At 52.8% G+C, this 24,878-nt stretch overlaps 2 protein-coding genes across 11 annotated transcripts in view; one reads left to right on the top strand and one right to left on the bottom strand.

Moving 5' to 3' along the window:
- Positions 1 to 687: 687 nt before the first annotated feature.
- CTF1 (cardiotrophin 1) lies at positions 688 to 9,215 on the bottom strand. 5 transcript variants are annotated; one of them, XM_037989622.2, is made up of 4 exons: positions 8,030 to 8,179; positions 4,673 to 4,791; positions 4,334 to 4,574; positions 688 to 2,175 (listed from the first exon to the last, which is right to left on the bottom strand). In XM_037989622.2, exons 3-4 carry the CDS (start codon positions 4,487 to 4,489, stop codon positions 1,714 to 1,716), a joined length of 618 nt encoding a protein of 205 aa, XP_037845550.1. In that variant the 5' UTR covers positions 4,490 to 4,574; positions 4,673 to 4,791; positions 8,030 to 8,179; the 3' UTR covers positions 688 to 1,713. The 5 variants fall into 5 exon arrangements, with proteins under 5 accessions (XP_037845550.1, XP_037845552.1, XP_007988493.1 ...); XM_037989624.2 differs by having other exon boundaries at positions 8,045 to 8,179; XM_007990302.3 differs by lacking the exons at positions 4,334 to 4,574; positions 8,030 to 8,179 and adding an exon at positions 8,859 to 9,215.
- A 1,411-nt stretch (positions 9,216 to 10,626) lies between these two features.
- The window catches only part of BCL7C (BAF chromatin remodeling complex subunit BCL7C), a 63,639-nt gene continuing 49,387 nt past the window's right edge, over positions 10,627 to 24,878 (top strand). For 2 of the 6 annotated variants that reach the window (XM_073015314.1, XM_073015313.1), the window contains exons 1-6: positions 10,628 to 10,952; positions 11,516 to 11,594; positions 11,860 to 11,968; positions 12,061 to 12,222; positions 12,822 to 12,942; positions 15,838 to 15,923. In XM_073015314.1, the coding sequence (XP_072871415.1) occupies positions 10,861 to 10,952; positions 11,516 to 11,594; positions 11,860 to 11,968; positions 12,061 to 12,222; positions 12,822 to 12,942; positions 15,838 to 15,922 (648 nt within the window). In that variant the 5' untranslated portion in view covers positions 10,628 to 10,860 and the 3' untranslated portion in view covers position 15,923. Of the gene's footprint in view, positions 10,953 to 11,515; positions 11,595 to 11,859; positions 11,969 to 12,060; positions 12,223 to 12,821; positions 12,943 to 15,837; positions 15,924 to 16,793; positions 16,990 to 24,878 lie in introns of those variants that run through there. The other 4 variants (XM_073015312.1, XM_007990278.3, XM_073015310.1 and 1 more) reach the window with 4 other exon arrangements.

Here is a 24,878-nt window from a genome sequence, read left to right as displayed (position 1 = left end):
AGAGATAAACCTTGTCTAGCAGATGGGGCTTGGGTGCCATGTCTGGGAATATTTCCTGGGAGCCAGGCCTCAATTCCTTATTTCAGGGCCTTCTGGCCCAGGTTCTCTGGCCTGCCTTCCAGGTCTGGGTCAATCTCCATGAATACCATTCCATGGGTTACCCATCTAGTGGTACTGGGTGTCCACTTCCTGGTTGGAAAGATGCATCTCTCCAAAGAGGCTTCACCGGTCACTCTACAGGGAGAGGACAGTTGGTCCCCTTCCTAGGCTCTCCCGAAGACCTTCCCCTTTTTGTAATTTTGGGACGGCCAGGACTGCCTTCCTGTCTCTACCTCATTCCCTGTATGAAGATCCTGCCTTTCTAAGCAGACAGTCTTCCTGCTGAAGCTCATTGGCTCCCCTCGTTGGCCTGTCTGTCTGGGGCTACTCTTCCACTTCTCATCCTCAGTGGCTTCACTTCCTGATCCACGGAAGCCCAATTCTTGAAGAACTAAGGACTGCATCACATCTGTTTCCTGTTAGGACACATCCACTTCCTGTTCTGGGCTGGCAGAGGGCACCACTGGCCCGGGGCTGTCAGCCTCCTATTTATACTGCTGTGCTTCTTGGGCATGTCTGGGTGACCAGGCTGCACCCCAATGGTCCTTTTCTCCCTAAAGCTATCTCCCCATTTTCAACAACTATATATACAGGTAACTTTAGTTTCATTTTTATTTTTAAACATTTTATTTACAAAAATTAATTTATTTTCAGAAATAAAACTCTTTTAAGGTGTTGCTTGTTTTGTCTCCCCACATCTGGTAGGAGGCAGTGGAGGTGTGCAGGGACAGGGCAGAGGGGCTGAAGGAAAGGAAGACATCAAAGGGACAGGGCTGAGGCCCAAAGGGATGGGGTGTGGGAGACTGGGGATATGGGTGTAGTGAGCCTGAGGAAGGTGGCTGAGATGCGGAGTAGCCTTCCCCCAACAGGACCAGCAGGCACGCCCCTGGCCAGGGAAGCACAGAGAGACGGCCAGACAGGGACAGGGAGACAAGGTGTCACCTCCTTGAGATGAGGCTGAGATGTACACATGAGCTCACAGGGGGCCACGGGGAGGCAGGAAGTGGGGATGGAGAAAAACAGAGACCTCCCAAGAGCTGGGTAAAGGGGGAGGCCAAAGGGAACTGAGGCAGGCCCAAGGAAAGAGGGAGAGCGAGAAAACGGTAGATCCAGACGGAGTTACCATGCAGACGTGGAGGGCCCAAGAGTTAAGAGAAGGGGACAGGCAAAGCAAAGAGAGGCCGGGACAGTGGCTCACGCCTGCAATCCAAGCACTTAGGGAGGCTGAAGCGGGAGGATCGCTTGAGCCCAGGGGTTCAAGATCAGCCTGGGCAACATGGCGAAACTTCGTCTCTACAAAAAATAAAATAAAAAATTAGCCGGCTGTGGTGGCGTGTGCCTGTAGTACCAGCTGCTGGGGAGGCTGAGGCGAGAGGATGGCTTGAGCCCAGGAGGTTGAGGTTGCAGTGCTGGGATCGTGCCACTGCACTCCAGCCTGGGCGACAGACTGAGACCCTGCCCCTCCCCTCCTTCTCCCCCACAAAAAGCAAAGAAGGCCAAGGCAACGGAGACAGTTAAGAGCAGACAAACACCGAAAGCGGCAGAGAAAGACAAAGAAGCAGAGAGAGAAACGGAGCCCAGAGGAGGGAGGCTGCACGAGCTGCCCCGCCGCGCTCAGGCCGGGCCCCCGGGCAGCAGCTGGCCCAGGTCGCCCTCGGTGCGGCTCAGCCACTCGCGGTAGAGGCCGCACACGCGGAGTCCCAGCACCTTGGCTGGGAAGACCCCGGCGGCGGAGGCGGCAGAGGCGGTGGCGGTGGGGGGCTCGGCCCGGGGCCCGCGATTGGCGGCGCCCAACGCGGCCAGCAAGGCCTCTACGGCGGCGCCCAGGGCCCGGGCCTGGCGCGCCGCGTCCTCCAGGCGGCGCAGCAGGCGCGGCGCGCGCGGGTTCAGCTCGGCCTGGCGGCGGCGCACTACGTCCAGCAGCGGGGGCAGCGCGGCCAGCGCCGCCGCGTCCAGCCGCAGCCGCTCGTGCACCGGCAGCCCGGCGTGACTCGGAGCCGGGGCGCTCAGGCCGGCCACCGGCAGCCGCGGCGGTGAGAAGCTGGGCAGCCCGAAGGGGTCTCCCTGGAGCTGCACCTGCGGAGACACGGCCGGCGGGTCAGCGGGGCCCCGGAGCACCGGCTGGGTGCTGTTAACTGGGTTCTCCAGCCCGCTCTCTGGGGGCCTCAGTTTCCTCATCTTGCAGATGATAATCCTTCCTAACAGAGCTGCTCTGTTTAGGGCAAAACAAAGTGGCATGCGCTTGACACCAATGCCTGTTTCTTCCTCCCTAAACTGGACCCAGGCTGGGCCAGTTTAGGTCAGCACTTTGGGAGGCCAAGGTGGGAGAATCACTTGAGCCCAGGGGTTCGAGACCAGCCTAGGCAACATAGCAAGACCCCAGCTCTAAAAATAAATAAATAAAATAAAAAAGAAATAGCGGGTGTGGTGGCGCATGTCTGTAGTCCCAGCTATTCCGGAGGCTGAGGCTGAGGTGGGAGGATTGCTTGAGCCCAGGAGGTCAAGGCTTCAGTGAGCTATGATGGCACCACTGCCCTCCAGCCTGGGTGAGAGTCAGACCCTGTCTCAATAAATAAATAAACAGGACCTAATAACAGCAGCAACGTCATAAGGCAGTTATGACCATGTCAAGTGTTCAAGACAGGGCCTGGCCCCAGGAAGAGTTCAATAAAAATGTCAGCCCTTTTGTTAAAGTTACCTTACAGACCAGAGGTCCAATCCTATCTTCACCACTTACTAGCTGTGCAGTTTGGGGCAAAACCACTTCCCTTCTCTGAGCCTCAGTCTTCTCATCTGTACAATGAATGGGGGAGCTTCCTGTCCTGTCTTCATGGAAATCACATAAGATAGTCCAGAGGCCAAGGGGGCTTCATTCCCTTCCCTATCCTCCTCAACCTCTGTACCTGCATTGAGCAGGGGTTCAATGAATCAACATCATATGAGTGAACAAATGAAAGATAAAGGTGGGGCTGGGCATGGTGACTCACACCTGTGATCCAGGCACTTTGGGAGGCCGACGTGGGCACATCACCTGAAGTCAGGAGTTCAAGACCCACCTGGCCAACATGGTGAAACCCCATCTCTAAAAATACAAAAATTAGCCAGATGTGGTGGTGGGTGACTATAATCCCAGCTACTCGGGAGGCTAAGGCAGAAGAATCCCTTGAACCTGGGGGGAGGAGGTTGCAGTGAACTGAGATCTCACCATTGCACTCCAACCTGGGCCACAAGAGTGAAACTCCGTTTCAAAAAAAGAAAAGAAAAGTCGGGCTGGACATACAGTGACTATAGTGACTTACCCTAGGAAGTGGCAGAGCTGGAATTTGAACCAAAGTTCATAGCAGTACAAAGTTAGTTTTGTTTGTTTTAAATAGATGGGGTCTCACACTGTCGTCAAGGGTGGAGAGCGATGGTTTGATCACACAGCCTCCAGGGCTCAAGCAATCCTCCCCACTCAGCCTCCTGAGTAGATGGAACCACAGGCATGCACCACCATGCCTGGCTATTTTTTTCTTTTTCTTTTCTTTTCTTTTCTTTTTTTTTTTTTTTAAGAGATGAGGGCTCACTGTGTTACCCAGGCTGGTCTCAAACTCCTGAACTCAAACAATCCTCCTGCCTCAGCCTCCTAAAGCACTGGGATTACAGGCATGAGCCAATGTGCCCAGCCCAAAGCTAGTTCTATTATGCCACTATCCTCCCACTATCCGCTGTCATAGTTGTTACATTATTATTTTTAATGTTATTGTTACTGCCCAAGCTCACAGTTAACAAGTTGGCAGACCTACAGTCTGATTCAAAGCTATATCCTCCCTTCACTACACGAGGGTAATTTAGGGAATTATCTTGTTTCCTTGGGCAGGGTCCTCTGTCCAACTAAAGATGTCAGCAGATCCCTGTCTTCTGTAAAAGTGCCCTCTTGGGATAATTGTTGCTCCAGATTGGAACCTCTTCTTGGCTTCCCTGAATATCCCAGATGGGAGAGTTCACAGTTAATCTTATTTAGCTGCCTCCTTTTACTGTTGGGGAGAGTCCAAGGCCCATGGAGGGGAGGTGTCAAGGTCACACAGAGCCTAGAACCTCGGTTTTCTGAGATACAGATCAGAGTTCTCCTCACTGCCCTAGGCTACCTGGCTACCTCTGACTTAAAGCACCAAGGTCACTTGAGCCCAGGAGTTCAAGACCAGCCTGGGCAATATAGCAAGACCCTGCCTCTACAAAATAATGAAAAAATTACCCAGGCATGGTGGGGATTGCTTGAGCCCAGGAGGTTGAGGCTGCAGTAAGCCATAATGGCACCACTGCACTCCAGCCTGGGCGACAGAGTGAGGCCTCGTCTCAAAAACAAAGCACTGAGGAGGGTGTCTCCAAGCTGGAGAGGACAGAGTGGCATCTGGGTCACAGACAGGGTCCTCTTCCAATTTGCTGTGTGGCCAGGGGCAAGTTGCTGTCCCTCTCAGGAGCCCTGATTTCCACAGCTGGAAAATGAGGTTGAGAGAATGGGTGATCGAGGACCTCTGTGATGTCTGCTCCCATTCCCCCGGCCCCCGGCACCCCAACCCCCATTGCCACTCACATATTCCTGGAGCAGCTGCTCAGCGTATTTGGTGAGGAGGTGCGCAAGGCTGTGTGTCTGACGGATCTTGGCCTCCAAGTGGGGAAGAAGTGAGACTGAGGAATCAGCCTGGGGGTCTTCTGGTGGGAAAGGGGGAAGGAATGAGGATGGCCCAAACTCCTGCTCATTGATCACCTCTCCCAGGCTGGCTCTTCATTCCTGACCCCATCAGGGTCTGGCCCATTCCAACTGAGGGGAAATGAGGCACCAGATCTTTGTCAAGCAGGTGGTCTACCTGAAATGTATTGCCTGTCCCCAAATCACTGTTGAAATCCTATTAAAGCCAAATTCAAAGACAGTCATGCCTTGCTTAACAATGGGGATACATTCTGAGAAATGCATCCTTAGGCGATTTCATTGTGGTGCAAACATCATAGAGTGTATTTACACAAAACTAGGTGGTACAGCCTGCTACACGCCCAGGCTATGTGGTGTTAGTTGATTGCTCCTAGGCTGCAGACCTGGACAGCATGTTACGGTGCAGCAGGCAACTGGAACACAGTGGTATTTGTGTATTTTAACATAGAAAAGGGCCGGATGAGATTGCTGATGTCTGTAATCTCAGCACTTTGGGAGGCCAAGGCAGGCAGATTGTTTGAGCCCAGGAGTTTGGGACCAGCCTGGGCGATATAGTGAAACTCCATCTTTACAAAAAATACAAAAATAAGCTAGGCATAGTGGCACATGCGGGTAGTCCCAGCTACTTGAGAGGCTGAGATGAGAGGATCACTTGAACCCCGGGAGGTTGAGGCTGCAGTGAACTGTGAGTGTGCCACTGCACTCCAGCCTGGGCAACAGAGTGAGACCCTATCTCTAAATAAATAAATAAATAAATAAATAAAAACCTAGAAAAGCTACAGTTAAAATAAATATATATGTATGTATTTTATTATATATAATATATATCGGTTGGGCGGGGTGGCTCACGCCTGTAATCCCAGCACTTTGGGAGGCCGAGGTGGGCAGATCACTTGAGGTCAGGAGTTCGAGACCAACCTGGCCAACATGGTGAAACCCTGTTTCTACTAAAAATACAAAAATTAGCCAGGCATTGGGCTCAGTGGCTCACGCCTGTAATCCCAGCACTTTGGGAGGATGAGGTGGGCGGATCACGCGAAGTCAGGAGTTTGAGACCGTGTAGTGAAACCTTGTCTCTACTAAAAATACAAAAATTAGTCAGGCATGGTGGTGGGTGCCTGTAATCCCAGCTACCGGGGAGGCTGAGGCATGAGAATCGCTTGAACCTGGGAGGCGGAGGTTGCAGTGAGCTGAGATCGGGTCACTGCCCTCCAGCCTGGGTGACAGACCAAGACTTTGTCTCAAAAAAAAAAGAAAAAAGAAAAAAAATGGCTGGGTGCAGTGGTTCACGCCTGTAATCCCAGCACTTTGGGAGGCTGAGGCAGGCGGATCATGAGGTCAAGAGATCAAGACCATCCTGGCCAACATGGTGAAACCCTGTCTCTACTAAAAATACAAAAAAAAATTAGCTGGACTTGGTGGCACGTGCCTGTAGTCCAAGCTACTTGGGAGGCTGAGGCAGGAGACTCGCTTGAACCCAGGAGGCAGAGGTTGCAGTGAGCCGAGGCCACTGCACTCCAGCCTGGCGACAGAGCAAGACTCCATCTCAAAAAAAAAAATAAAAAAAAAATTAGCTGGACATGGTGGCATGCACCTGTAATTCCAGGTACTCAGGAGGCTGAGGCAGGAGAAGCGCTTGAACCCGGGAGGTGGAGGTTGTAGTGAGCTGAGGGTGCGCCACTACACTCCAGCCTGGGCAACAGAGCTAGACTTAATCTCAATACAAACGAACAAATACATACATACACACACACATATATATAAATATATAATTATATATATTATATATACAGAAAATTATATATATACACATACATCAATATATATACACACGGCCGGGCGCGGTGGCTCAAGCCTGTAATCCCAGCACTTTGGGAGGCCGAGACGGGTGGATCAGGAGGTCAGGAGATCGAGACCATCCTGGCTAACACGGTGAAACCCTGTCTCTACTAAAAAGTGGAAAAAAAAAAAAACTAGCCGGGCGAGGTGGCGGGCGCCTGTAGTCCCAGCTACCTACTTGGGAGGCTGAGGCAGGAGAATGGCGTAAACCCGGGAGGCGGAGCTTGCAGTGAGCTGAGATCCGGCCACTGCACCCCAGCCTGGGCGACAGAGCGAGACTCCATCTCAAAAAAAAAAAAAATATATATATACATATATATATATATATATACACACACACACACACACACACAGGGAGAGAGAGAGAGAGAGAGAAAGACAGAGTCTCGCTCTTTCACCCAGGATGGGGTGCAGTGGTACAATCTTGGCTCACTGCAGCCTGGACCTCCTGAGCTCAAGTGATCCTCCCGCCTCAGTCTCCTGTGTAGCTGGGACTATAGGCATGTGCCACCACGCCCAGTTAATTTTTATATTTTTTGTAGAGACAGGGTTTCACCATGTTGCCCAGGCTAAAGGTGCATATAATCTTGTGGGACCTCCATTGTCTGCGCCGTCCACCTGTTGACCAAATGTTGTTATGCAGTGCATGACTGTACTGCCTCCGCAGTGCAGCCTCCAGAATCACTCCTCCTTTGTAAACGAACTCCTTCCTTTGACTTAAGGCCATTTGCATGAGTTCCAGGGTAGCTCTTTTAATGGCTTTTCTGTGTATATCTGCCTTAGCCTGAGAGCCCTTTGAGGACAGGGCTTACATATTTCCAACTCAGTGACCGCTAGTGGACTTCGACATTATCGAAGCACAGAACTTCACATCGGAAGGTGCCTTGAAGGCCTGTTTTACAGATAGGGAGACTGACGTCCATTTCCATTTCTCTCCCTGATGCCCCTTCCGTGCGAGGCGCTGGCCTGGCTAGTCAGCGAATCAAGGTCCGCAAGAGCCAGTGTCTGGCGCCCCGGGAGGGACTCCATTTCCCGAAACGCACAGCGCGCTCCAGATGCGCGCTGGGGAATGTAGTGACCCGGTGCCCCGCCCCGCCCCCACCCCGCGCCAGTTTCCCAGCACCAGTCGCGATCCTCAGCAGCCCAGACTTTCGTCTCCTGTTGTCACTTACTACTTCCTGTGACTCCAAGACTGCCTTTCCTTACTCTACCCCTTCCTCCAGTCCCCAGCTCTGATTCTTTCCCGAGACTCAGTGGACGCAGGGGTCCTGCCCCAGCCCCGACCCCAGTCCTCCCCATGAGTGTACTCGAACCGCTGATCTAAGTCCTGAGCCCAAGTCCCTGAAACCTCAGCCCCAGGCCTCCTCTAAACCCTAGCGCCTGTCGTTTCTCACAACTCACCCGCTCGCTCGTTACCTGACACCGGAGCCCTGCTCTTCCCCGCCAAGGCCGCTCCCCTCCTGGCCCCGGGGGTGGCGGAGACCCAGACCCCCAGCTCCCAACCCCTCTGACTCCTGCGGCCCTCAGCGACCCGGCGTCCGGTCCCTCAGCCCCTTACCCAGATTTCCCTCCCTCCGGCTCATGCTGGCCCCTGGCTGATCCCGGCTCCCTCCACGCCCCCCTTTGGAAGGGGGAGAAAGGGGAAAGGGCTGGGGGCGTGGCCCGGGCGCAGCCAATCAGAGCCCAGACCCCAAACATTTCACCCTACCCCCCCTTTTCAGACAGGATTCCTTGGCCCTGAGCTCAGTTCCTCGCCCGTGGGGCCTAGTAGGGGAAGGGGCCCGAGCTGGGAGGCAAGTTGTCCGCCGGGTGGACAGGACCTCAGGGCGGGGGGTGTCAGCGCCTGGAAGGCAGCCCAGTGTCCTGCCGTGGGCTCAGGCTGGGACTTGAGGCAGGGGCTGCTTTGGTGGGAAAGGTGAGGAGACAGGAGAGGGAACAGCCGGACTGGCAGGACAGGAATGCGCAGGCCCTCTCTGTAGTCTGGGGCGCGGCCTGTGAGAGAGGCCACAATAGGGGCCGTCAGGCTCGGGGCACGCTTGTCCAGACATACAACCACCAGAAAGGAGACAGATACACTACTCTCCTCTCCTTAGCAGGCCTAGTAACAGAATCACACACACACGCCCCCCAGAAGAACAAGCTTCAGAGACCTGGACAGGAAGTCACACCCACGCATCAACCCCATTAACCTGGTGTAGACTGAAAGGAAGGCACATAGGGATGATCATACTTGGTTTCTGGCCCCCCCGAGGGGCTCGCGGTCTGTTGGGGAAGCCCATAGACAATAGCAGCTAATGCGGTTTGTGAGTGAAGACTGGGAGGAGGCCCGTGTGTGTGCGTGCGCGTGCGTGTGTCTGCGTGCGTGCATGCGTGCGGATGTGTGTGCGTATGAGCGTGCGTGTGTGCGAGTGGATGTGGTGTGAGGGTGCAGGTGTGCGCGTGTGCATGCATGTGCGCGTGCGTGTGTGTGTGCGTGTGCGTGTGAGTGGGTGTGTGTGTTGCCGTGAGCAGACAATGCTGGAATAAAGGAAGAAAGAGTTTAACTGGAGAGGGCACAGTAGATGGAATTGAGCCAGACGATTAGTAGGGCCCACAATCACATGTGCATTAACCGTAAATAGTTATTGGGCATTTACCATGTGCTGGGAACTGTTCTAAGAGCTATACACACATTAACTAATTCCTATGTTATAGATGCGGAATAGAGAGAAGTGACTTGTTCAGGGTAATACAGTTGGGTGTGGCGCAGCTGGGATTTTACCTAAGCAGCTTGGCTCAAAAAATGCTGTCCTAACCATGCTCCTAACCCCTTATACCCTTAACCTCGGGACATGGTCACGCCCAAACTCACAGACACAACAGGCACATCTTGAAATACACACACACACACACACACACACACACACACACAGAGCAGCACAAATTTTGACATGGTCTTATCTGCTGACAAGCCAGCCTCAAATAAAGTCAACCAAGACACACTCACTTTCTTTAACTAATGCACATTTTATTTAAGTCATGTGATGGATTTTCACAGAGTACATATGCCCAGGGAACCAGCACCGGATCACACAACAGAACTGGATCAGCTCCCAGAAGCTCTCCCCTCATCCGCTCCCAATCCTAAGGGCGACCACTATCTTGACTTTGGTGCACTTTAAATTAGTTTTGTCTGGTTCTGAACGTAATACACCTGGAACCATCTAGTATGTACTGTTGTATTTGGCTTCTGTCACTCAAGATTTCGTCATGCGACTTGTCTATGTTGCTGGGTGTAGCCGGGCATGTCACTCCCGTTGCTGTGTCTATGTGCATGGTAATGAGTAGGGCATCATTCATTTTCCATTCTGTTGATGGGTTATTTCCAGTTTGGGGCTGTTATGAAAGGGCTCTGAACGTTCCCATGCACCCTCTTGGTGCTCACACCTACACATTTCTGCTGGGTGTTGACAGCCTTGGAGTGGAATTGCTGGATCACAGAGGTGGCATATGTTCGGCTTCACTAGAAAACTGCCAGTTCTCAAAACGTCTCTACCAATTTACACTCCCCCAGAAATACAAGAGAGGTTCAGTCGCTCTACTTTCGCGCCTCCACATGGTGCGGTCTTTTTCACTTTAGCCATTCTGGTGGGTAGAGACCTACTCGTATTCGCAGCGCCTGGCGCGTAATTGGCGCTCAGTTAACAGGACTGTTGAATGAATGGATGAATGAGTGTTGGGCGGTGTAGACCGAGAGCCTGGCGAGGGCGGACACACGCACGCACTCCACACACAGCATTTCGTGGACACCCACCGCGGCGCACGCACCCCAGGACACAGAACCTCTCGAGCACCCCGCGCCCACGTGGTCTGAGCGCACCGCCTCAGCCCTGCCTCGCGCGTCCGGCCGCCGAGCAGTACCCAACTCCCGCTCTCGACGGCGGGCAGGGGGCGCTGCGCGTCCAGGCACTCCGAGGGGGCGGGCCCGGGTCGGGGCGGGGCCGGCCGGGCTTCCAGGCCTGGGCTCTGGCCGCCCGCGCCACCGGGCCGCTCCGGGGACGGGCCGGGGCGGGGCACGGCGGCAGGAAACGGGGCGGGGACTCGCGGAGGCGTTGGGGACGAGAGAGGGCGCGGCCAACTCCCGGGGGGACGGCAGGCCGAGAGCGCGGCGCCCGGGCCTGGCGCCGAGCCTGAGCCCGCCGGACGGGAGGCGGCCCCGCCGCGGGCTCGGCTCCGGCCCCAGCCCCGCCAGCATGGCCGGCCGGACCGTACGGGCCGAGACCCGGAGCCGGGCCAAGGATGACATCAAGAAGGTGATGGCGACCATCGAGAAGGTCCGGAGATGGTGAGCGCTGCCCGGGGGCCAGGGACGGGACACGGCGGGACCACCACCACCTAAGGCGTCTAAGCTGCCCTCGCCAGCTCTGGGCCCCGGTGTTCGCTGTATCCCCGCCCACTAGCTTTGCTCGGGATCCACAGGGCTCTGTACCCGTTCCCCTGGCTACTCCTGGGGGTCTACAAAGCGTGGTCCCCAGTCGTGCCCTCCCAGAGCGGGAGCCCCCGTTTGTGCCCCGCCCCCTAAAGCTTTGACACTCCTTCTGCAAGTGCGCCCCGAGATCTGCAGATCTCTGATCCCGGGCCAGGCCCATAGCCACGCCCCCCGTGTGTGCCCCAGGGGTCCGCAGAGCCAGGGCCCCAAATCATATCCTCTCTCTAGAGGCACCCACTGCCTGTGCCCTGCGGTTTGCAGGGCTCTCTTTCTCCATGTAACTATGCCCCATTAGCAAAACTGTTGCTACCCTCCTGTGCCTCCCCAACCTCTGCAGGTACCCCCAGATGTGTCCGGCTCCTGGGGGGGGGTGGGTCTCCCCTCAGGCCTCTCTGACCCAGTCCCCCACCCTCCCACAGGGAGAAGCGATGGGTGACTGTGGGCGACACTTCCCTTCGTATCTTCAAGTGGGTGCCAGTGGTGGACCCCCAGGAGGAGGTGAGCAACCCCCATTCCCACAAGGCCCTGCATCTGTGCAACCTCAGGCAAGCTCCTCCCCACCCTGACCTCTACCTCCAGCTCCCAGAGACCTCAGATGCAGCAGAACAGACAGATGGGAACCATCATTAGCAGCTCCTCCCCTTTTTCCCTGTTTTCTGTTCCACACCCTGAGTTCGAGCCCTTTTGCTTCTCAGTGCCTCAGTTTCCTTAGGTGTATGGTGGGGCTTTCCAAGAGCTCTGACCCTAATCCTCTAACCCCCAGGAGCGAAGGCGGGCAGGTGGCGGGGCAGAGAGATCCCGTGGCCGGGAACGTCGGGGCAGGGGCGCCAGTCCCCGAGGGGGTGGCCCTCTCATCCTGCTGGATCTCAATGGTAGGTAGGGATCCTGAAATGCGGAGGGCTGTGGGGACTGAAGGAGTGTATTAGGGATCTCAGGCCAACCATCTCGGCTCTTGCTCCCACAGATGAGAACAGCAACCAGAGTTTCCATTCGGAAGGTTCCCTGCAAAAGGGCACAGAGCCCAGTCCTGGGGGCACCCCCCAGCCCAGCCGCCCTGTGTCACCTGCCGGACCCCCAGAAGGGGTCCCTGAGGAGGCTCAGCCCCCACGGCTGGGCCAAGAGAGAGGTAGGACCAGGTACCTCCCAGGAGCCCTCTCCTCTAAGTCCTGTTTTCTCCAGAGTCTAACCTACCAGCTTATCCCTATACCTGCTCCCCATCTTGTGCACCTTCCTTAAGGTGCCTTCCGACTCCTGCAGAATCTCTCTGTAGCTGCTGTCTCATTCCTCTGGTCTCTTAGGATCTATAGATGACATATCACTGTCTGAGACTTTCATGTAAATTAATTTTTTACTAGTTTATCTTTCTCCTCACTCTCATGTCAGTTTCCTGAATGTTGGGCCCCTATTAATCCTTTTTTTTTTTTGAGACAGGGTCTCACTGTGCCACCTAGGCTGGAGTGGTGCAGTGGTGTGATCATAGCTCACTGCAGCCTTGAACTTCCTGGGCTCAAGTGATCCTCCCACCTCAGCCTCCCAAGTAGCTTGGACCACAGGCATATGCCATTTGTATTTTTTGTAGAGGCAAGGTTTCACCATGTTGCCCAGGCTGGTCTCAAACTCACTTACTCAAGCGATCCTCCATCTTCAGCCTCCCAAAGTGCTGGGATTACAGGTGTGAGCCATCACACTCATACCCGCCCCCCCCCCCCCCCTTTCTTTTTTTAGAGAGAAGTTCTCTGTCACCCAGGCTGGAGTGCACTGGTGCAATCATAGCTCACTGCAGCCTCAAACTCCTGGGCTCAAGGGATCCTCTGGCCTCAGCCTCCCAAGTAGCTGGGGACTACAGGTGTGTGCCACCACACCCAGCTAACTCTTAAATTTTTTGTAGAGATAGGGTCTCGCTATGTTGCCAAGGTTGGTTTCGAACTCCTGGCCTGAAATGATCCTCCTGTCTCAGCCTCCCAAGGTGCTGGGATTATAGGCATGAGTCACTGTGCTTGGCCCTATATGATCTTGTTCACTACTGTATTCTCAGAATAATATGGGACACATAGTAGGTACTCAGTAAATATCTGTTGAGTGAATAAATAATAGTGATAGTCATAGGGGTGATTAATAATAACAGGAATAACAACAGTATTTATTGAGCTCTTACTGTGTGCCAGGCGCCCTGGTAAACACTTTACATGGTTGGGTTTGTTTCTTTTCTTTTCTTTTTTTCCTTTGAGAGAGTTTCACTCTTGCCCAGGCTAGAGTGCAATGGCACAATTTTGGCTCACTGCAACCTTCACCTCCCAGGTTCAGGCAGTTCTCCTGCCTCAGCCTCCTGGGTAGCTGGGAATATAGGCATGAACCACCATGCTCGGCTAGTTTTGTATTTTTAGTAGAGATGGGGTTTTGCCATGTTTTGCCAGCCTCGAACTCCTGACCTCAGGTGGTCCGCCTACCTCAGCCTCCCAAAGTGCTGGGACTACAGGCATGAGCCACCATGCCCAGCCTTTTTTTTTTTTTTTGAGATGGAGTCTTGCTCTGTTGCCCAGGCTAGACTGCAGTGTGTGATATCAGCTCACTGCAACCTCTGCCTCCCAGGTTCAAGCGATTCTTCTGCCTCAGCCTCCCAAGTAGCTGGGATTACAGGCATGCCCCCACACCCAGCTAATTTTTGTTTTTTTGTTTGTGTTTGTTTGTTTTTGAGACGGAGTTTCATTCTTGTTGCCCAGGCTGGAGTGCAATGGCACAATCTCAGCTCACCACAACCTCTGCCTCCTGGGTTCAAGCGATTCTCCCGCCTCAGCCTCCCGAGTAGCTGAGATTACAGGCATGCGCCACCATGCCCTGCTAATTTTGTATTTTTAGTAGAGATGGGGTTTTTCCATGTTGGCCAGGCTGGTCTTGAACTCCAGACTTCAGGTGATCTGCCTGCCTCAGCCTTCCAAAGTGCTGGGATTACAGGCGTGAGCCACCATGCCTGGCCTAATTTTTGTATTTTTAGTAAAGATGTTGGCCTGGCTAGTCTCGAACTCCTGACTGCAGGTAATCCGCCTGCCTCCGCCTCCCAAAGTAGTAGGATTACAGGTGTGAGCCACCGTGCCCAGCCAACACTTTATGTGTTTTTTTCGCATTTAATTTTCACTACAACCTTATAAGGGTGATGATCTTGTTATGATCCCTATTTATAGATGAGGAAACTGAGACCCAGAGAAGTAACTCAGCCAGTGAGCCAGCATCTTGGGCCTGGGTCCTCCTCAGCTCTGCATTTTTTCTTTTCCCACTTTGAGACAGAGTCTCACTCTGTCGCCCAGGCTGGAGTGCAGTGTCACGATCTCACTCACTGCAACCTCCGCCTCCCAAGTTCAAGCAATTCTCCTGCCTCAGCCTCCTGAGTAGCTGGGATTACAGGTACACATCACCACACCTGGCTAATTTTTGTATTTTTAGTAGAGATGGGGTTTCACCATGTTGGACAGGCTGGTCTTGAACTCCTGACCTCGTGATCTACCTGCCTTGGCCTCCCAAAATGCTGGCATTACAGGCTTGAGCCACTGTGCCCAGCCAGCTCTGCTTTCTTCCATGCAGTCAAACCCATCTGGTTGGCACCTCTTCCTCCCAGGCCCTGCCCTGTCCCTGGCCTTCCCATCTCTCACCCGTTTTTGGTTCCAGCTGGTCTCTTCTAATCACCCTGACACAGCTGCCAGAACAACTTTTTCCTTAATATTTTTTAAGCTTTGCTTTTTTATTTTGGAGACAAGGTCTCACTCTGTCGCTCAGGCTGGAATGCAGTGGCGTGATCATGGCTCACCGCAGCCTTGGATTCCTGGGCTCAGTCAGCCTCCTGAGTAGCTGGGACTACAGGCATGCATCACCACGCTCAGCTAATTAGTGTTGTTATTTTTTATAGAGATAGGGTCTTACTATGTTGCCCAGGCTGGTCTCAAACTCCTGGGCTCAAGTGATCCTCCTCCCTCAGCCTCCCAGAATGTGAAACCCTGTCTCTACTAAAAATACAAAAAATTAGCTGAACATGGTGGCACACACCTGTAATCCCATCTATTAGGGAGGCTGAGGCAGGAGAATTGCTTGAACCTGGGAGGCAGAGGCTGCAGTGAGCCGAGATCGCGCTACTGCACTCCAGCCTGGGTGACACAGTGAGACTCTATCTCAAAAACAAAAACAAACAAACAAACAAACACAAAGAACATCCTGATGTGGGACCGTGGGCTGGGTCTGGGTCTAGATAGTGCCAAGCACTTGTATACCTTTGCTAATATAAAAATGGTAGCAAGCATTTATTGAGCACTTACTGTGTGCCAACCACTGTGCTTTACCTGCATCTGCTCATCTGACCCTCACAACAGCCGCATGAGGTAATTACTATCATTATCCCCATTTTACAGATGGGGAAACTGAGGCCCGTGGAAATTAAGTCGCTGGCCCAAGGGCAGGATTTGAACCGAGGCAGTCCAAGCCCAGATTCTGTGGCAACTTAGCACACATTCCCTCTGCCTCACATGTCGTACTTTCCTGTCTGTCCACCGCATCAAGACCCACTCACCCTTGAGCTCCCACGTCAGTGTTCCCTCCTCTGCTTCCTGGGGCACAGCCAGGTTCCTGCTCTGTCCTCTCTGCTCCCGTGGCCCTCTGCCTTCTGTGACTGGGGCCTGTGACCGTCTGTTTCCCCCACTGTCTGTGCTGCTGGCACAGAGTGGCTGTTTAGGGGATGTTTGTTACCTTGACGTTCCAGATCCCGGGGGCATAACTGCTGGCAGCACCGACGAACCCCCAATGCTGACCAAGGAGGAACCTGTTCCAGAACTGCTGGAAGCTGAGGTGAGAGAGGCCAGAAGGCTAGACTCCTGGGTCTTGGAGGGAATGGGGGATCTGGGGCAGCCGAAGGCTTGGAGCCTGCATCCTGAGGCCCTGGAGGAGAGGCAGACCTGGGACCGAGCTGAAGGCTTAGGGGCTGGGTTCTTGGGACTGAAAAAGAAAGGGTGTTTCAGAGACAAAGTGCTAAGGGCTGGATCAGGGCTGATTTGAGACCATTAAAAGCCTGACAAAGCCGGGCGTGGTGGCTCATGCCTGTAATCCCAGCACTTTGGGAGGCCGAGGCGGGTGGATCATGAAGTCAGGAGATCGAGACCATCCTGGCTAACACGGTGAAACCCTGTCTCTACTAAAAACACAAAAAATTAGCCGGGCGTGGTGGCACGTGCCTGTAGTCCCAGCGACTCGGGAGGCTGAGGCAGGAGAATTGCTTGAACCCAGGAGGCGGAGGCTGTAGTGAGCCGAGATCGCGCCACTGCACTCCAGTCTGGGTGACAGAGCGAGACTCCTTCTCAAAAATAAATAAATAAATAAAGCCTGACAAAATCATGGTGCTCCTCCATGCATTTTCAAAAAATATCAAAAAATGTCTTAACTGTAAAATTAGCGTAAGAAAATCCCTCGTAAACCTCTGACGTTTCTCACGAAGCTACCTCGATGCATTTTCAGAAATATCAAGTATCAGGTTCGTTCCTCCACACAGTGTCACTGTCGTTGTTTTTGGTGCCTGCTTCCTCTGCGTCCTGGGCATCTGGCCCTGGGCTTGCCTCCCGGGCCCAGGAGGGGAGGGGAGTAGAGGCTTTGGAGAAGGTAGAGGCTCGGAGGCTGGACACCTGGGTTCAGTGGAGCTCACGCCTGTCCACCCTTCCTCTCCAGGCCCCCGAAGCTTACCCCGTCTTTGAGCCAGTGCCACCTGTCCCTGAGGCAGCCCAGGGTGACACAGAGGACTCGGAGGGCGCCCCCCCACTCAAGCGCATCTGCCCAAATGCCCCCGACCCCTGAGAAGCCGGCCTGCCTGTCCTGTTGCCCCAGGGGCCCCTTTGGCTTTTTACAAATAAAGACCCTTTTGTAATTTTGTGTCATGTCATTTCCCCGTCAGGGCTGGGGAGGGTCTTTGGAGACAGTTTTGTCTCATGCTCCATTGCTCAGATGGGGTCACTGAGGCTCTAAGAGGACCTTCCTGTAGTCACACTGCAAGGCAGTGTGTGGTGGGGGCTTGAGCCAGGACCTTGCCTCCCAGTACTTCCCGGGTCTGCCCTATCTCCCAACCTTCACCTCTTCCTCTGGGAGGAGGCCCAGGACCTCTCTTCTTGCTCAGCCCTCACCTGGGCCTAACAGTTATCAAAACTCTGGGTAGCTAGGCCATGAATCTTTTTTTTTTTTTTTTTTTTGGAGACACAGACTTGCTCTGTTGCCCAGGCAGGAGTGCAGTGGTGCAATCATGGCTCACTGTAGCCTTGACGTCCCACCTCAGCCTCCCAAGTAGCCGGGACCACAGGTGCGTGCCACCACACCCAGCTAATTTTATTTCTTTATTTAATTATCACTATTTTTTTTTTAGAGAGTTTCGCTCTTGTTGCCTAGGCAGGAGTGCAATGGCACAATCTCAGTTCACTGCAAACTCTGCCTCCTGGGTTCAAGCAAGTCTCCTGCCTCAGCCTCCTGAGTAGCTGTGATTAGAGGCGCCTGCCACCACGCCCAGCTAATTTTTGTATTTTTAGTAGAGACTGGGTTTTGCCATGTTGGCCAGGCTGGTCTCAAACTCCTGACCACAGGTGATTTGCCTGCCTCGGCCTCCCAAAGTGCTGTGATTACAGGCATGAGCCACCACGCCCAGCCCGCTAATTTTATTTTTTGTAGACATGGGATCTCGCTATATTGCCCAGGCTGGTCTTAAACTCCTGGGCTCAAGTGTTCCTCCTGCCTTGGCCTCCTAAAGCGTTCAGATTACAGGTGCGAGCCATTGCGCCCGGCCTGTTCACATTTCATACATAATAACACAGAGGCCCAGAGGGACTTGGGGGCCTGGGATGACCAACCCATTCCCTGCCCTGAGGAAGCCACTCCTCCACCTGGGATGCCTGTCCACACTTCTGGTTGGGTCTAACTTATCCCCATCTCAATCGCCATCTCCTCTGAGAAGCCTTTCCTGACTCCAGGCTCAGTGAGTTTCCCCTTTTTTGAGCATTAGCAACCTCTTGGGCTTTGTTCTCCTTGTTTCAGCATTTATCAGGCTGTTCTGGGACTCGTGGTTTGTGTGTGTGTCTTGTCTACGAGGCTGTGGGCTCCTGAGGGGGCCCCACACAACACTGGGAACAGCGCAGTCCCAGCAGCTGCTTCATGAATACATGAATGGCCTGGGGTTTTCCAGGCAGGCTTCTCTGAGGAGGTGGCATGTGAGCTGGGCTCTGAGACATGAACCTCTGTGCTAGAACTCAAGTCAGAAGCCCTGGTTCAAGTCCTGGCTCTGTTACTCCCTGATTGGCTCTAGGCAGGCTGTTTCTACTCTCAGCATTAGTTTGTTCATCTGAGCAATGGGAACAATAACTAGGCCTCATCTGCCCCAAGGGTTTGTGGGAACCTTCAAGTAATATAAGGCCCTCTCACTCTGTGCCTGTAGGGTCATGTATACTGGCCCTATTTTTATTTTTAATGAAGAAAGATACTGAGGTTCAGAGAGGACCAAACTGAAACTATAAAGAGGCTTTAAAAACTGTAGACTAGGTGTGGTGGCTCACACCTGTAGTCCCAGGCCTTTGGGAGGCACAGGTGGGAGGACTGCTTGAGGCCAGGAGTTTGATACCAGCTTGAGCAACATAGCGAGACAAAAAAAATGAAAAAATTAGCCAGGCATACTGGTGTGTGCCTATAGTCCAAGCTTCTTGGGAGGCTGAGGTGGGAAGATTGCTTGAGCCCTGGAAGTCGAGGCTGCAGTGAGTGATGATTGCACCACTGCGCTCCACTCTGGGCAACAAAGCAAGACCCTGTCTAAACAAACAAAGGAAATGTAAGGATGTTTCCCACAGCAGCTGCAGTGGTGATGGTGGAGCCAGCACTGTCCAAGGAAGCCAGGCTTGCTGCAATGTAGTGTAAACTGTTTCTTATCGCTGCTGTTAACAAATTGCCACACATATAGGGGCTTAAAGCCATAGACATTAGCCAGGCACGGTGGCTCATGCCTATAATCCCAGCACCTTGGGAGGCCGAGGTGGGTGGATCACCTAAGGTCAGGAGTTCGAGACCAGCCTGACCAACAAGGTGAAACCCATCTCTACTAAAAATACAAAAATTAGCTGGGCATGGTGGCGGGCACCTGTAATCCCTGCTACTCGGAAAGCTGAGACAGGAGAATTGCTTGAATTCAGGAGGTTGCAGTGAGCCGAGATTGTGCCACTGCATTCCAGCCTGGGTGACAGAGCAAGACTCCATCTCAAAAAAAAAAAAAAAAAGCCACAGACATTGATTCTCTTATAGTTCTGGAGAAGTCCAAAGTTAGTCTCACTGGATTAAAGTCAAGGTTTCAGCAGTAGTTCCCTCCAGAGGAGGATCTCTTTCTTTGCTTTTCTGGCTTCTGGAGGCCACCTGCATTCCTTGGCTTGTGGCCCCTCCCTCATCTCAAATCAGTGTAGCATCTTCCAATCTCTCTCCATCGTCATATCTTCTCTAACTCTCCTGCCTCCCTCCTCCAAGGATCCTGTGATGACACTGGACCCACTTGAATAATCTAGAACACTCTTCCTATCTCAAGATCCTTAGTTTCATCACACCTGCAAAAGCCCATGTGCCATATAAAGCAACACATGCACAGATTCTGGGGATTCGGATGTGGACTTCTTTGGAGGGCCATTCTTCATGGTAATGTCGGCTGTTTGCTGCGTGTGTGGCCACCTCATGACTCCCCTCAACCACTCCCGAGGGAGAAGAGTGTTCTGTAGATAGGAAAGTCCCTTGTGTGGGTTAGTGGTGCAGTGTTGAAGCTCAGAATTCAGGTTCCGGGTTTGAATCTCAGCATCTGCATTCATTTGTTGTATGACCTTGAGCAAGTGACTGAACCTTTCTGTGCCACTGTTTTCTCATCTATAAAATGGAGATAAAAGGCCGGGCATGGTGGCTCACACCTGTAATCCTAGCACTTTGGAAGGCTGAGGCGGTTGGATTACTGAGGTCAGGAGTTCAAAACCAGCCTGATCAACATGGTGAAACCCCGTCTCCACTAAAAATAGAAAAATTACTTGGGTGTGTTTGTGGGCGCCTGTAATCTCAGCTACTCAGGAGACTTAGGCAGGAGAATCTCTTGAACCCGGGAGGAGGAGGTTGCAGTGAGCCAAGATCGTGCCATTGCACTCCAGCCTGGGCAACAGAGGGAGACTCCGTCTCAAAAAAAAAAAGCAGATAATAGTGACATCAGCCTGGTGAGAGTATTCTGAGAGTTAAATTAGGCCACACATGGAGAGACAGCCCTTGGCCTGGGACGTAATAAGTGCTCAACAAATGGCAGGTTTTGTCCTATTGCCCCATTTTACAGATGAGGATACCAGAGACTCTCCTGTCCCTGAGGCTGGGGACAGAAGCCTGGTCCCAGATGGGGTGTCCATTTCTGAGCAGCCTTGAGAAGCTAACGTTTGAGTCTCTCCTATTCTTGTCCCTCTCCTGGTCACGGGGTCTAGGAAACTGTCCTGAGCCCAGGCATGCCCCTACCCTCTCAGTGACCCATTCTTTGACCTGGTTTAAAAGCCAGTTTGGGCTTGGCATGGTGGCTTACGCCTGTAATACCAGCACTTTGGGAGGCCGAGGCAGGTGGATCACTTGAGGTCAGGAATTCGAGACCAGCCTGGCTAACATGGTGAAACCCTGTCTCTACTAAAAATACAAAAATTAGCCAGCCATGGTGGTGCATGCCTGTAGTCCCAGCTACTCGGGAGGTTGAGGCAGGAGAATCACTTGAACCTGTGAGGCAGAGGTTGCCTGGGCAACAGAGTGAGAGTCCATCTCAACCAAAAAAAAAAAAAAAAAGGTCAGTTTGGCTGGATATGGTGGCTCACACCTGGAATCCCAGCACTTTGGGAGGCTGAGGTGGGAGTTTTGCTTGAGCCCAGGAGGTTGAGGCTGCAGTAAGATATGATTGTGTCACTGCACTCCAGCTTGCATGACTGTATCTTAACAAAAATAGTGAACATGGTAAATTTAAAAAGCTATGTCTTCCAGAGCCACAGCCCTTATTTATCACCTTGCTGTCCCCTTCCCACCTCCTCCCCAAGTCCACACTCTCTTTGTGGAAATCCTTCTACTCCTGGCACTCGGGCCCCACCTCTGGGGCTCACTGACTCCTCCCCTCTGAGCCCTCATCCGTCCTTGGCCACTCCCCTCTTCCTGGTCTGGGAACTGTCTCTTGCCCTGGCCTTGCTTCTCTTTGTGCACACTCTCCCTGCTAGGTCCCACCTGCCCTTTGAATCAACAGTTCCTCATTCTCTAACTCTAAGTTCCGCCCCGACCTCCAGACTCCAGGAGCCAAATGGCTGCATCACATCTCCATTGGGATATCCCAGAGACCCAAGCCTCATCCTCCCCACAACCTATTCCTACCATCCCAGGAGTCAGCCAAAATGGTGACACCAGGAGTCAGAGTCACCTTCCAGGAACCACCACGTCCTGTAGGGTCTCTGTCTTAAGTAATTTTCCAGTTAGCCCCTTTCTTCAGGGCAACGCTGCTTTACTAGGTGCCAACAAAACTAACAGCCTCCTGGTGGGGTTCCCTGCCTCCCTCTTGCCCACCTCTAATCCATGCTCCACCCAGTAGCTGGGCAATCTTCCAGAAACCCAAATCTGTCCATGCCACTGCCCCCAGTTAGAACCTTCCTGTCCTCACTACCTGTAGAATGGAGCCCACAGCCTGCTGCGTACCCACACCTGCAGCCACTCTCTGAACTGCTCACAGCCCCCAGATGCCTGCTGCTGTCTCTCACCCCTTGGGTTTTGCTCACACTGGCTTCCCCACCAGGAAAGCCCCTCCATCCCCTCTTTGCCTGGCAGATGCAGTTTTCAAGCCTCAGCTTCTGGGGTGTCTCTTCTGCCTTCCCTCAGCCCCTCACCCCTCCCCTGCTGCGTCATGGAGTGGTGGCTGTTGCTTTGTAATGGTCCATGTCTGCTTGAGTCTTCAGCACCAGCCTGGAAGCCCCAGGAAGGCAGAGGATTCCCTTTATTCATAGCAATAGGTACTTACTGTGTGCTTACTGTTTGCTGGGCACTGTTGTAGAACCTGCGGATGCAGCATAAAGAGCACAGAATAAATGGCCGGGCATGGTGGCTAGCACTTTTGGAGGCCAAGCACTTTGGGAGGCTGAGCACTCTGGGAGGCTGAGGTGGGCGGATCACCTGAGGTCAGGAGTCCAAAACCAGCCGGGCCAACATGGTGAAACCCCGCGTCTGCTAAAAATACAATAAAATTAGTCAGGCGTGGTAGTGGGCGCCTATAATCCCAGCTACTTAGGGAGGCTGAGATGGGAGAATCACTTGAACCCTGGAGGCGGAGGTTGCAGTGAGCCTAGACTGTACCACTTGCACTCTAGCCTGGGTGAGTGAGATTCTGTCTCAAAAAAAAAAAAAGAACACAGAAAACAAACAAACAAACATCCCTGCCCTCATGGCATCTGCCTTCAGGCAGTTATATCCTAAGCAGGAAGTTAGAGTGCTCTGGAAAAAGAAAGCACAGCACGGGAGATGGGGAAAGAGTAGGGTGTGATTTTAAGCTGGGTCAAGGCGGGGGCCTCACTGAGGCAAAGGCTGAAGAAAAGATGGAAGGAGGTGAGGGAGAGAGCCTTGCAAGTATCTGGGGAAGAGCATTCCAGGCAGAGGGAATGGCCAGGGTGAAGGAGAGCCAGTGTGGCTGGAGCAGAGGGAGGGAGGGGCTGGGGAGTGAGTTCAGGTCGGCTGGGCCTGGCAGGCAGGGCAAGCAAGCACTTAATCTAACCTTCACACTGGGAGAATGAAAACAAGGGCAGTACTAATCACGCCCTTCAGAAGACAGGTAGAAGCTGGGCCAGCAGAACTTATGGTCGCCCTGCTTGGAGGCCAGTGTCAGGACTTGGCTTTTCCTCTGGGTATCATGGAGGGTTCTGAGCAGAAAAGCATAATCAGACTTAGGTTTTGTTCCCGTTTTTTTGTTTGTTTGTTTGTTTGTTTGTTTGTGACAGAGTCTCACTCTGTCGCCCAGGGTGGAGTGCAGAGGTGCAAGCTCTGCTCACTGCAACCAGTGCCTCCCGGGTTCAAGTGATTTTCCTGCCTCAGCCTCCCAAGTAGCTGGGATTATAGGCACCTGCCACCACACCCAGCTAATTTTGTGTTTTTAGTAGAGACAGTGTTTCACCATGTTGGTCAGGCTGGTCTCGAACTCCTGACCTCAGGTGATCCACCTGCATGGGCCTTGCAAAGTGCTGGGATTACAGGTGTGAGCCACTGCGCCCAGCCTGCATGCACATTGTTAACTAGAGCCCAGTATTCATTCATAGTTTTTGCCCCCTCTTTGATGTAAAATATCCATATAGTAAAATGCATAGGTGTTAACTGCATGATTCAGTGAATTTTAACAAAAGTGTAGTGCCAGATGTGGTGGCTCACTAAGAAGCCAAGGCAGGAAGATCATTTGAGTCCAGAAGTTTAAGACCATCCTGGGCAACATAGTGAGACCTCATCTCTACAAAAACTTGAAATGTTGCAGTGAGCTATTGCCCCCTTCTCATCTCCAACTCCCCAGAGTCAACCACTATTCTGACTTTTTTATAAGACAGGGCCTTGATCTGCTGTCCAGTATTGGAGTACAGTGGCATATTCACAGCTCACTAATTTTTTTTTTTTTTGTATGTTTTGCAGAGACGGGGGTCTCACCATATTGCCCAGGCTGGTCTTGAACTCCTGGGCTCAAGCGATCCACCTGCCTCTGCCTCCCAAAGTGCTAGGATTATAGGCGTGAGCCACCACACCTGGCCTGATTGTTTTAAAATAACAGATTGGGTGAACCTGTTCTGGAACTTCATGTAAATAGAATTAAGCAGTATGTAACTCTTACGCATCTGTTTTCTTTTACTCAGGCTAATATTCTTGAGGGTCATCTAGATTCTTGTGTGGATCAGTAGTTTGTTCCTTTTTACTGCTAAATTATATTCCATAGGCCAGGATCTCTCTGCTGGGTGAAGAAGAGATGGGCCCTGCCAGGGCTCAGAGACTCAGGTGAATGTACCCCAGGGAGATGGACAGCCTTGTCTTAGGAATTTCTAGAAGGGGGAGTCTGTGGCATTAATCTCCCCAGAAATCTGGGAAAACAGAACTACATCAGGAGAATCTAGCGTGACCAAGCATCCCTGTTTGCCCAGGACTTTCCTGATTTTAGCACTGCAGGTTCCGTGTCCCAGGAGACACCCCGGTCTTGAGGAAACTGGGATGGCGGATCACCATCACCCTAGCAGGATCCTGCCACTGCCCTTGGGGCTCCCGGACCCTTTTCACACAAGATTACATTCTATTCTCCTAAGGACTGATTTTCCTTAAACTCCAAACTAGGCTCCTCTTCTGTTCTAAAACTTCCCATGGCTTCCCATGGCTGTGCCTGGCAGCTGAAAGGACATAGTCTCTGGTAGTGGGTCTCAAACTGCTGCATATTGGTATCACCTGAGGAATCATTTAAATATTCTGATGGCTACCTTCCACCCCAGACTGTTTTTTTTTTTTTTTTTTTTTTTGAGATGGAGTCTCACTCTGTCACCCAGGCTGCAGTGCAATGGCATAATCTTGGTTCACTGCAATCTCCACTCCCGGGTTCGAGCGATTCTCCTGCCTCAGCCTCCTGAGTAGCTGGGACTACAGGCGCGTGCCACCACACCTGGCTAATTTTTGTATTTTTAGTAGAGACGGGGTTTCACCATGTTGGTCAGGCTGGTCTCAAGCTCCTGACCTCGTGATCTGCCCACC

Source organism: Chlorocebus sabaeus, chromosome 5 (assembly GCF_047675955.1).
Source record: "Chlorocebus sabaeus isolate Y175 chromosome 5, mChlSab1.0.hap1, whole genome shotgun sequence".
Taxonomy (NCBI): Eukaryota; Metazoa; Chordata; class Mammalia; order Primates; family Cercopithecidae; genus Chlorocebus; species Chlorocebus sabaeus.
Note: the sequence above shows the minus strand (reverse complement) of the source record. Positions and strands in the feature narration are given on the sequence as shown.